The 10946-nt window shown below is 42.4% G+C and overlaps 3 protein-coding genes and 1 long non-coding RNA gene across 44 annotated transcripts in view; 1 reads left to right on the forward strand and 3 right to left on the reverse strand.

Annotated features, from left to right (window-relative positions):
- The window catches only part of LOC102768830 (apomucin-like), a 30491-nt gene extending 26156 nt beyond the window's left edge, over nt 1–4335 (reverse strand). For 39 of the 41 annotated variants that reach the window (XM_015566564.1, XM_015566590.1, XM_015566584.1 and 36 more), the window contains exons 1-7: nt 4274–4335; nt 3956–4054; nt 3665–3733; nt 2704–2763; nt 1258–1293; nt 1027–1053; nt 66–119 (exon numbers count right to left, since the gene is read on the reverse strand). In XM_015566564.1, coding sequence (XP_015422050.1) covers nt 66–119; nt 1027–1053; nt 1258–1293; nt 2704–2763; nt 3665–3733; nt 3956–4054; nt 4274–4307 — 379 coding nt within the window. In that variant the 5' untranslated portion in view covers nt 4308–4335. The remainder of the gene's footprint in view (nt 1–65; nt 120–1026; nt 1054–1257; nt 1294–2703; nt 2764–3664; nt 3734–3955; nt 4055–4273) is intronic. The other 2 variants (XM_015566571.1, XM_015566578.1) reach the window with 2 other exon arrangements.
- Nucleotides 4336–4388: 53 nt separating this feature from the next.
- On the reverse strand, nt 4389–4945 carry LOC107183768 (apomucin-like). Its single transcript, XM_015566621.1, has 2 exons — nt 4786–4945; nt 4389–4695 (listed from the first exon to the last, which is right to left on the reverse strand). Exons 1-2 carry the CDS (start codon nt 4938–4940, stop codon nt 4389–4391), a joined length of 462 nt encoding a protein of 153 aa, XP_015422107.1. The 5' UTR covers nt 4941–4945.
- Nucleotides 4946–4995: 50 nt separating this feature from the next.
- LOC107183759 lies at nt 4996–5984 on the forward strand. Its single transcript, XR_001514568.1, has 3 exons — nt 4996–5389; nt 5738–5830; nt 5951–5984. It is a non-coding gene; the product is annotated as an uncharacterized LOC107183759 (long non-coding RNA).
- A 122-nt stretch (nt 5985–6106) lies between these two features.
- Nucleotides 6107–10946, reverse strand: part of MUC19 (mucin 19, oligomeric) — a 67621-nt gene continuing 62781 nt past the window's right edge. Inside the window, exons 42-45 of the mRNA XM_006767834.2 lie at nt 9392–10567; nt 7771–8767; nt 6216–6534; nt 6107–6175 (exon numbers count right to left, since the gene is read on the reverse strand). Coding sequence (XP_006767897.2) covers nt 6107–6175; nt 6216–6534; nt 7771–8767; nt 9392–10567 — 2561 coding nt within the window. The remainder of the gene's footprint in view (nt 6176–6215; nt 6535–7770; nt 8768–9391; nt 10568–10946) is intronic.

Raw genomic sequence — 10946 nt, forward strand, 5'->3', positions numbered from 1 at the left:
CTCTCTTGGCTCCTATGAGCATCATAATTAGTGGTTAGCAGAAGGCATGTGATGCTTCCTCTCACCTGCTCTGAATCCATCTCCAGTGATGCCCGCACCTCCTCTGGTAGTCGTGGCCTCTGAGGGAGAAAATAGACAAGAATGTTCTGAGTGTTTGGGATGTTAGGAAGAGGTATTTTGTATTATATTATCACACCAAGCCGATAACCTGCTTAATTCCCATCGAGTCCATAGAGATGGTTTTCTAATATTTCAACTCCACCTGTGTTGGAAATAGCTGTTTTAAGATCTCTCTTAGCTCACTGCATGGCACACTGAGTGATGCATGTCCCATGGTCCCCACTCAACAAAGGCAGAATTCAGTGGATCAGATGGACCAGTGTGGAAACCAAACACCTCATTGCATAAGGACCAAAAGGGGGTTTTATATCAGTGAAGACAAAAATACCCATCCTCATGGAGCTTGTATCTGAATGTAAATGCTAAAGGGCTGCAGAAGGGGACAATTTTTAGAAAAGTGAAATGTTATACAGAACAACCTTCTTTTTTTTCTTATCTTTTAAAACTTAAATCTTAAAAGAGACACCAGGAAGCCATAAACGCTAAAAATTTTCATGAAAAGTGTAGGTGACAATGCTAATATACTGAGAAGTATGGTACCTTCTTTTTGAATGAGGAGGATATTTCTAGAGGTATCTTTACTTGATTTTGTATGTTTACACACAATCAATGTAAAATTTAACTATTATGTAAGAAACTCAATACACCTTTGTTATGATTTAAGAAGGCATAAGAACAGGAAAAGCAAAAGCTCTATGCTACCAAACTCTAATTTGAAGTTTATGTTTTATTAATCTGATAGATTGACTTCTGCTATCTTATTTTCTATTCTAGTTACTGTAACACAATTTCATATATATATATATATATGTGTGTGTGTGTGTGTGTGTGTGTGTGTATATAGTTATAGTTATAGTTATAGTTATAGTTATAGTTATAGTTATAGTTATAGTTATATTTTCTTACCTGTTACTTTAGCCTGTCCTGGTGGCACTAAAAATTAAAAACACAATATATATGTATATAAATGTACATTTTTATGTATCTCAATGCATAAAGATTAATTTATATTAAATTATAGTTTAGAAAGACTATCACAGCCCCTCAGTGACTTTTCAGTGCTCAAATGGAAAAGATAGAAATATTTCAAACTACATTGTGCAGAAGCAGTTTTTTGTCATTTTAATTTCAACTTACCTTCAATGAGTTCTGGTAGAATTTTGTTCTCTGGACCTAAAAAAGGAAAGATTGAATTCATGTTTCAATTTAAAAATATCCTTATTGAATTGCATTTTAAAAATTCACTTCAGTGCTTCAACAGCCGTTATATATAATTTTTAATTTAAAAAACAGGAATGTTATTTCCATAGGCGTTTACTTAAAAATTCAAGTCAGGATGAGGGATCTCTTGGGGGAAAAAACTGTAAAGTGTTCTTGTAAAAAATCATTCATAAGTTACAAATTATCAAACTGAAAACAGAACCACTGTCTTTTTCCCAAGTAAAATATTTACAAATGGTACCTCTTGTCTGGTTCCATTTCATTTAAAACTAAAGTCTTGAACTTGGGAAGTGCAAAAAGAAATAGTAATAAAAAGATAAAATACATACTGTGCCCTAATAGTTACATATCCTAGTAGCCATGGTACTAATTTATAATATACACTTGGTGCTCAATAAATAATATAAGGATGTGAATTCATTTGCATTTATATAACCATGGAATGAGTAAAGAATAATTATGAATTTAGTCTGAATCAAATTTTTGAATAAATTATTTCCTGGTAGCTAGTTTATAAAATAAATTTACACCAGTGGCGTTTTTAAAAGTATTTAGAATAGATGTTGCATAAATCTTTACCAGAAAAAAAATTATTAGCAATCTATTCCTTAAATAATAGACAATTTAGTCACTAAATCTTAGGTTCTATTAGATAACTTACAAAGTGAGACATGTCTTTCTCAAGTACTACAATACATTACTAGTCCAGAAACTTAAATAATAATGTACTCTAGCCTTGAATAAATAATTTAGTCCATGTATTGTTATGAAAAAATTGTCCTATAAGTATTTGTAAATTTTATGTCAGGTTGGAATAACTAAAAAAAGAAAGGAAGTGATGAACTTTTCATTTATAAAAGAATAGAATTATATTTTTGTCAAGTAAAATGACTCAAATCTTGCTGTTTTTGGAACAAATGCCACAATTTTTCTTGTATAAAAATTGTAAACCTTTTTTAATACCTGTTGCTGCAGTTATTATAGTTAGAAAGGGGGAAAATTTAAGTTCTGTACATATAAGAAGCAAGCTTTTCTTAGTGGGTCATTAAAGATCATTGTATATTTGTCTTAGAGGATGAAATGTGGTGGAGATCAGTCTCTGGAGTCAGGAAGCAATGGATAAAAACATGGGCTCCACTCTGATTGGCTGAGGAACCTGGACCAACCTAGGTAATGGCTTTTTTTTAAGTTCCTCATGAGTAAAATGACATAACTGTCCTTATTCAAATAGTTAAGCAAAATAATATATTTAAAGAGATTTTAATTATGTAACAGGTATTTTTATTAATTATTTTATCATTTAAAACTAGCCAAAGAACATGAAAACAAAAAGCATACATACAGCATTCCCTATTTACTTACCTACAGTGGAACTTTCTGATGGAATTGTTGAGATAGAGGTGCTTCTTATGGAACCTGAGACTAAAAATGGAAAATCACAAGCAGTGTTTTTATTTTAGGGGGATATAACCTGGACATTGTCACAGTAACTACTTTGAGCTCAAGTGTTGTACTTCCAGTACTGGTGAGAAAGCACCTATCCTATATAATAAAAGGGTAATATGCAAATAGACCAAACGGCAGAACAACCGAACCAATCAAAGTGTAATATGCTAATGATTGCTAAGGCTGCTCAACCGCTCACTATGATGTGCACTGACCACCAGGGGGCAGACAGTCGACCGGTTGCTATGACCTGCTCTGTCTACCAGGGGGCATATGCTCCGACCAGTAGGTTAGCTTGCTACTGGGACCCAGCCTATTGGGACTGAGAGAGATGGGCTGGACATGCCCTGCAGCCCTCCCGTGGTCCTTCCCCAGCCCAATCATGCACTGGTGGGGTCCTTCAGCCTGGTCTGCACCCTCTAGCAATCTGGGACCCCCCGGGTGATGTCGGAGAGCTGGTTTCAGCCTGATCCCGCAGGCCACTCCCTTTGGGAGGGCACCAGATGCAGGGCTCATGGTTGGCAAGCGCTGCTGCAGCAGTGCAACCCTCTTCTGATTGGGACCGATGGGGCACAAGCTTGCGGCAGGCACAGTGGGGCCAGGATGAGTGGGAGTGGCAGGTAGGAGACGCAGGCAGCGTTGGACTGCAGGTTTCAGGCGAATCCCTTAAGGCCATCCAGAGGAACCCCACTCATGCACAAATTCATACACCAGGCCTCTAGTTAAAATATAAGGCTCTAAATACTGGATAACTCAGCTCTGATTTTCTAATTTTTATGTTTACAATACACTGATATTCATGATCACATGTGTCAGAAAACCTTATGTTGAGCCACAACCCCAGCCAACAGCATCCCTTCCCACTCTTCTGACTTACCAGGTGTGGTTAATCTGGTTGTGCTTTCGCCTGCTTCAGTGGTTTCTCCATATGATTCTTCAGTTGTGCCTGGGTAAAGGGGCAATTGATGATTATCTTTCCATGATTCATTTTAGTAAAAATAATAAACTTACATTCATTTAACTAAATTTCAATTTTAAATGTTAATAGTGAAGCTAGAATATAATTTAATTTTATTGCCAAAATTCAGGCTTTAGTAATTAACTTAAGCTCATCATCACAATTTGGGTGTCAGGCATGTTTGTGCTGGATTACCCAGGTGAGCCTTGCCTGCTTGGTTCCCAGCAGAGGTGGCCCCAGAGGCTCCTGCTCCAGCTGTGCTTCCTCTGCTTGGCTGGGTGGTAGCTCTTCCTGACTCTCTGAATGCACCTGGTCAATAAAAAAGTAGTGGGGATGGAAATACCAAATTATTAAGAAGTGTGAAATATCAATTTAAAACAATAATGTTCTATAAATTTACTATATTATTCAAAAATTCAAGTTGTAAATAGTCTAATTCTGATAAATTTATAGATACAGTTCCAAATTATGGGACCAAAACTCCTATTACCCAAAATCTTGGGTCTATTTTTGACTAAATTGATTTACCTCCAGATGTGGTAATATCACTTCCTGGCATCATCGTTGTTCTTCCCACTTCAGTTGATGATCCAGTTGTCAATGTTTCTCCAGATAGCAGTCCAGTTGTCCCAGCTCTTCCTGCTCATGTCTCTGATCCAGTTGATGATCCAGAACTTCCTTGAGTAGATCTAGTGGTACCAGCTACAAATCCAGTAGTCCCTGATTCTTCAGCTGATGGTCTGGTTGTTGTAGTTTTATCAGATGATGATTCAGTTGTTACTGAACCTGTAGCAGATGATCCAGTTGCTCCAGATTCTGATTTTACAGTAGTCCCTGAACCTGCGGGTGTTACACCAGTGGATCCTGGCATTTCAGCTGCTGGACCAGTTGTTCCTTTCCCTTCTGCTGGGGTTCTGGTTGTCCCAGTTCCTTCAGATGGTGATTCAGTTGTTCCAGAACCCTTAACAGATGATCCAGTTGTCCCTGATTCCATAGGTGCCACAACAGTGGATCCTGACATTTCACCTGTTGGACTAGTGGTTCCTGTCCCTCCAGTGGATAATCCGGTTGTCCCTTTTCTTTCAGAGGAGGATTCAGTTGTGCCTGAACCTTTAGCTGATGATCCAGTTGTCCCAGATTCTGATCTTCCAGTGGTCCCTGATCGAGCAGGTGTTACACCAGTGGATCCTGACATGCCACCTGTTGCGACAGTTGTTCCTGTCCCTTCAGCTGATGGTCTGGTTGTTGGAGTTTTTTGAGATGATGATTCACTTATTCCTGAACCTGTAGCAGATGATCCAGTTGTTCCTGATTCTGATCTTACAGTTGTCCCTGAAACTCCGGGTGTTACACCAGTGGGTCCTGGCATTTCAGCTGTTGGACCAGTTGTTCCTTTCCCTTCTGCTGGGGTTCTAGTTGTCCCGGTTCCTTTAGATGGTGATTCTGTTGTCCCAGAACCCTGAGCATGTGATCCAGTTGTTGCTAATTCCCCAGGTGCCACACCAGTGGTTCCTGACATACCGCCTGTTGGGCCAGTTGTCCCTGCCCCTCCAGTGGATGACCTGGTTGTCCCTGATATTTCAGATAATGATTCACTTGTTCCTGAACCTCTGAAAGATGTTCCAGTTGTCCCTGATCCTTCAGGTGTTACACCAGTAGTTCCTGACATGTCATCCATTGAGACCGTTGTTCCTTTCTCTTCTGCTGGGGTTCTGGTTGTCCCAGTTCCTTTAGAAAGTGATTCAGTTGTTCTAGAACCTTTAACAGGTGACCCACTAGTTCCAGAGTCTGATGTTTCTGTTGTCCCTGATACTCCAGGTGTTACACCAGTACTTCCTGACATGTGATCCATTGCGACCGTTGTTCCTTTCCCTTCTCCTGGGGTTCTGGTTGTCCCAGTTCCTTTAGAAGGTGATTCAGTTGTTCTAGAACCTTTAACAGGTGACCCACTAGTTCCAGATTCTGATGTTTCTGTTGTCCCTGATACTCCAGGTGTTACACCAGTAGTTCCTGACATGTGATCCATTGAGACCGTTGTTCCTTTCCCTTCTGCTGGGGTTCTGGTTGTCCCAGTTCCTTCAGATGGTAATTCAGTTGTTCCAGAAACCTTAACAGATGATCCAGTTGTCCTTGATTCCATAGGTGCAACAACAGTGGTTCCAGACATTTCACCTGTTGGACTACTGGTTCCTGTCCCTCCAGCAGGTGATCCGGTTGTCCCTGTTCTTTCAGAGTGGGATTCAGTTGTGCCTGAATCTTTAGCAGATGATCCAGTTGTCCCAGATTCTGATCTTCCAGTGGTCCCTGATCGAGCAGATGTTACACCAGTGGATCCTGACATGCCACCTGTTGAGACAGTTGTTACTCTCCCTTCAGCTGATGATCTGGTTGTTGTGGTTTTTTCAGATGATGATTCACTTGTTCCTGAACCTGTAGCAGATGATCCAGTTGTTCCTGATTCTGATCTTACAGTTGTCCCTGAACCTCCGGGTGTTATACCAGTGGATCCTGGAATTTCAGCTGTTGGACCAGTTGTTCCTTTCCCTTCAGCTGGGGTTCTGGTTGTCCCAGTTCCTTTAGATGGTGATTCTGTTGTCCCAGAACCCTGAGCAGGTGATCCAGTTGTCCCTGATCGAGCAGATGTTACACCAGTGGTTCCTGACATTCCACCTGTTGAGACAGTTGTTACTCTCCCTTCAGCTGATGATCTGGTTGTTGTGGTTTTTTCAGATGATGATTCAGGTGTTTGAGACCCTTTAGCAGATGTTTCAGTTGTTTCAGATTCTGATGTACCTGTTGTCCCTGATTCTACAGGTGCTACAGGTGTGGTTCCTGACATTCCACTTGTTGGGCCAGTTGTCCCTGTCCCTTCAGCGGATGACCTGGTTGTCCCTGGTCTTTCAGATGATGATTCCCTTGTTCCTGAACCTCTGAAAGATGTCCCAGTTGTCCCTGATCCTTCAGGTGTTACAACAGTTGTTCCTGACATGTGACCCATTGAGACCGTTGTTACTTTCCCTTCTGGTGGGGTGCTGGTTGTCCCAGTTCCTTTAGATGGTGATTCTGTTGTCCCAGAACCATAAAAAGGTGTTCCAGTTGTTCCAGATTCTGATGTTCCTGTTGTCCCTGATCCCCCAGCTGTTACACCAGTCGTTCCTGACATGGGAACCATTGAGACTATTTCTCCTTTCCCTTCTGCTGGGGTTCTGTTTGTCCCAGTTCCTTTAGATGGTGATTCTGTTGTCCCAGAACCCTGAGCATGTGATCCAGTTGTTGCTAATTCCCCAGGGGCCACACCAGTGGTTCCTGACATGGGAACCATTGAGACTATGTCTCCTTTCCCTTCTGCTGGGGTTCTGGTTGTCCCAGTCCCTTTAGAAGGTGATTCAGTTGTTCCAGATTCTGATAGTCCTGCTGTCCCTGATGCTCCAGGTGTTACACCAGTGGATCCTGGCATTTCAGCTGTTGGACCAGTTGTTCCTTTCCCTTCGGCTGGGGTTCTGGTTGTCCCAGTCCCTTTAGAAGGTGATTCAGTTGTTCCAGATTCTGATAGTCCTGCTGTCCCTGATGCTCCAGGTGTTACACCAGTGGATCCTGGCATTTCAGCTGTTGGACCAGTTGTTCCTTTTTCTTCCGCTGGGGTTTGGGTAGTCCCAGTTCCTTTAGATGGTGATTCTGTTGTCCCAGAACCCTGAGCATGTGATCCAGTTGTTGCTAATTCCCCAGGTGCCACACCAGTGGTTCCTGATATTCCACCTGTTGGGCCCGTTGTCCCTGTCCCTTCAGTGGATGACCTGGTTGTCTCTGGTCCTTCAGATGATGATTCACTTGTTCCTGAACCTCTGAAAGATGTTCCAGTTGTCCCTGATCCTTCATGTGTTGCACCAGTAGTTCCTGACATGTGACCCATTGAGACCGTTGTTCCTTTCTCTTCTGCTGGGGTTCTGGTTGTCCCAGTTCCTTTAGAAGGTGATTCAGTTGTTCTAGAACCTTTAACAGGTGACCCACTAGTTCCAGATTCTGATGTTCCTGTTTTCCCTGATTCTCCAGGTGTTATACCATGGGATCCTGGCATTTCAGATGTTGGACCAGTTGTTCCTTTCCCTTCTCCTGGGGTTCTGGTTGTCCCAGTTCCTTTAGATGGTGATTCAGTTGTTCTAGAACCTTTAACAGGTGACCCACTAGTTCCAGATTCTGATGTTCCTGTTTTCCCTGATTCTCCAGGTGTTATACCATGGGATCCTGGCATTTCAGATGTTGGACCAGTTGTTCCTTTCCCTTCTTCTGGGGTTCTGGTTGTCCCAGTTCCTTTAGAAGGTGATTCAGTTGTTCTAGAACCTTTAACAGGTGACCCACTAGTTCCAGATTCTGATGTTCCTGTTTTCCCTGATTCTCCAGGTGTTATACCATGGGATCCTGGCATTTCAGATGTTGGACCAGTTGTTCCTTTCCCTTCTTCTGGGGTTCTGGTTGTCCCAGTTCCTTTAGAAGGTGATTCAGTTGTTCTAGAACCTTTAACAGGTGACCCACTAGTTCCAGATTCTGATGTTCCTGTTTTCCCTGATTCTCCAGGTGTTATACCATGGGATCCTGGCATTTCAGATGTTGGACCAGTTGTTCCTTTCCCTTCTTCTGGGGTTCTGGTTGTCCCAGTTCCTTTAGAAGGTGATTCAGTTGTTCTAGAACCTTTAACAGGTGACCCACTAGTTCCAGATTCTGATGTTCCTGTTTTCCCTGATTCTCCAGGTGTTATACCATGGGATCCTGGCATTTCAGATGTTGGACCAGTTGTTCCTTTCCCTTCTTCTGGGGTTCTGGTTGTCCCAGTTCCTTTAGAAGGTGATTCAGTTGTTCTAGAACCTTTAACAGGTGACCCACTAGTTCCAGATTCTGATGTTCCTGTTTTCCCTGATTCTCCAGGTGTTATACCATGGGATCCTGGCATTTCAGATGTTGGACCAGTTGTTCCTTTCCCTTCTTCTGGGGTTCTGGTTGTCCCAGTTCCTTTAGAAGGTGATTCAGTTGTTCTAGAACCTTTAACAGGTGACCCACTAGTTCCAGATTCTGATGTTCCTGTTTTCCCTGATTCTCCAGGTGTTATACCATGGGATCCTGGCATTTCAGATGTTGGACCAGTTGTTCCTTTCCCTTCTTCTGGGGTTCTGGTTGTCCCAGTTCCTTTAGATGGTGATTCTGTTGTCCCAGAACCCTGAACATGTGATCCAGTTGTTGCTAATTCCCCAGGTGCCACACCAGTGGTTCCTGACCTTCCACCTGTTGGGCCAGTTGTCCCTGTCCCTCCAGCGGATGACCTGGTTGTCTCTGGTCCTTCAGATGATGATATACTTGTTCCTGAACCACGGAAAGATGTTCCTGTTGTCCCTGATCCTTCATGTGTTGCACCAGTAGTTCCTGACATGTGACCCATTGCGACCGTTGTTCCTTTCCCTTCTGCTGGAGTGCTGGTTGTCCCAGTTCCTTTAGATGGTGATTCTGTTGTCCCAGAACCATGAGCAGATGATCCAGTTGTTGTTGATTCCCCAGGTGCTACACCAGTGGTTCCTGACATTCCACCTGTTGGTCCAGTTGTCCCTGTTCCTCCAGCGGATGACGTGGTTGTCCCTGGTCCTTCAGATGATGATTTACTTGTTCCTGAACCACGGAAAGATGTTCCTGTTGTCCCTGATCCTTCATGTGTTGCACCAGTAGTTCCTGACATGTGACCCATTGAGACTGTTGTTCCTTTCCCTTCTGGTGGGGTGCTGGTTGTCCCAGTTCCTTTAGAAGCTGATTCAGTTGTTCTAGAACCTTTAACAGGTGACCCACTTGTTCCAGATTCTGATGTTCCTGTTTTCCCTGATCCTCCAGGTGTTACACCAGTGGATCCTGGCATTTCAGATGTTGGACCAGTTGTTCCTTTCCCTTCTCCTGGGGTTCTGGTTGTCCCAGTTCCTTTGGATGGTGATTCAGTTGTTCTAGAACCTTTAACAGGTGACCCACTTGTTCCAGATTCTGATGTTCCTGTTTTCCCTGATCCTCCAGGTGTTACACCAGTGGATCCTGGCATTTCAGATGTTGGACCAGTTGTTCCTTTCCCTTCTCCTGGGGTTCTGGTTGTCCCAGTTCCTTTGGATGGTGATTCAGTTGTTCTAGAACCTTTAACAGGTGACCCACTTGTTCCAGATTCTGATGTTCCTGTTTTCCCTGATCCTCCAGGTGTTACACCAGTGGATCCTGGCATTTCAGATGTTGGACCAGTTGTTCCTTTCCCTTCTCCTGGGGTTCTGGTTGTCCCAGTTCCTTTGGATGGTGATTCAGTTGTTCTAGAACCTTTAGAAGATGATTCAGTTGTTCCAGATGCTGATCTTCCAGTTGTTCCTAATCCCTCAGGTGTTACACCAGTGATTCCTGACATTCCACTAGTTGTCTCTGACTCTACAGCTGATTGTCTTGTTGTCCCTACTCTTTCAGATATTAATTGAGTTGTTTCTGAACCTGTAGCAGACGTTACAGTTGTTCCTGTTGCTCCAGTTGATAATTCTGTCGTCCCTGATCCTCCAGCTTCTGATCTAGTTGTTTGTAATCCTCCAGTTGGTGTTTTGGGGGATGAACCAGTTGTCCCTAGTATTCCAGTTGCTGCCTCTGTTGTCTTTAATCCTTCAGATGAAGGTCCTGTTGACTGTGAACCTACATCATATGATCTCGTTGTTTCTGTTTTTCTAGTGTTGCCTGATTCTCCAGCTGATGTGATGGTTGTCCCTGTCCCTTCAGATGATGGTACTACTGTGGTTCCCGATCCTTCAGCGGATTGTCCAGTTGTTCCTATGAAAACATTTAACAAAAAAAACATTGTTTTAAAGTTGTTCTGGTCCTTGATTAACCTTAGCGCTTATGCTGCCTTCTTTCTAAACTATAGTTTTGTGCACCTTCATTCCTGTTGCCACCATCCTATTTTATTATACCTTTTATTTTTCTACAGTGTACCTTCTTCCTAACTCTTTACTCATTTAACATTATTGAATATTTTATATGCCATGTATGTTCTCAAAAATTTATAAGTATTACCTCATTTTAGCATCAGAACAATCCTATGATATGTATAGTATTACTTTCCATTTTTATAGAGAAAAAACTTAAAATAGTTTAAGTCATTTCTCTAAGATTTACCTAGTAAGTAGATAGTTCTCTAATCCCATAGATA

This window comes from Myotis davidii, unplaced genomic scaffold (assembly GCF_000327345.1).
Source record: "Myotis davidii unplaced genomic scaffold, ASM32734v1 scaffold902, whole genome shotgun sequence".
Lineage (NCBI taxonomy): Eukaryota > Metazoa > Chordata > Mammalia > Chiroptera > Vespertilionidae > Myotis > Myotis davidii.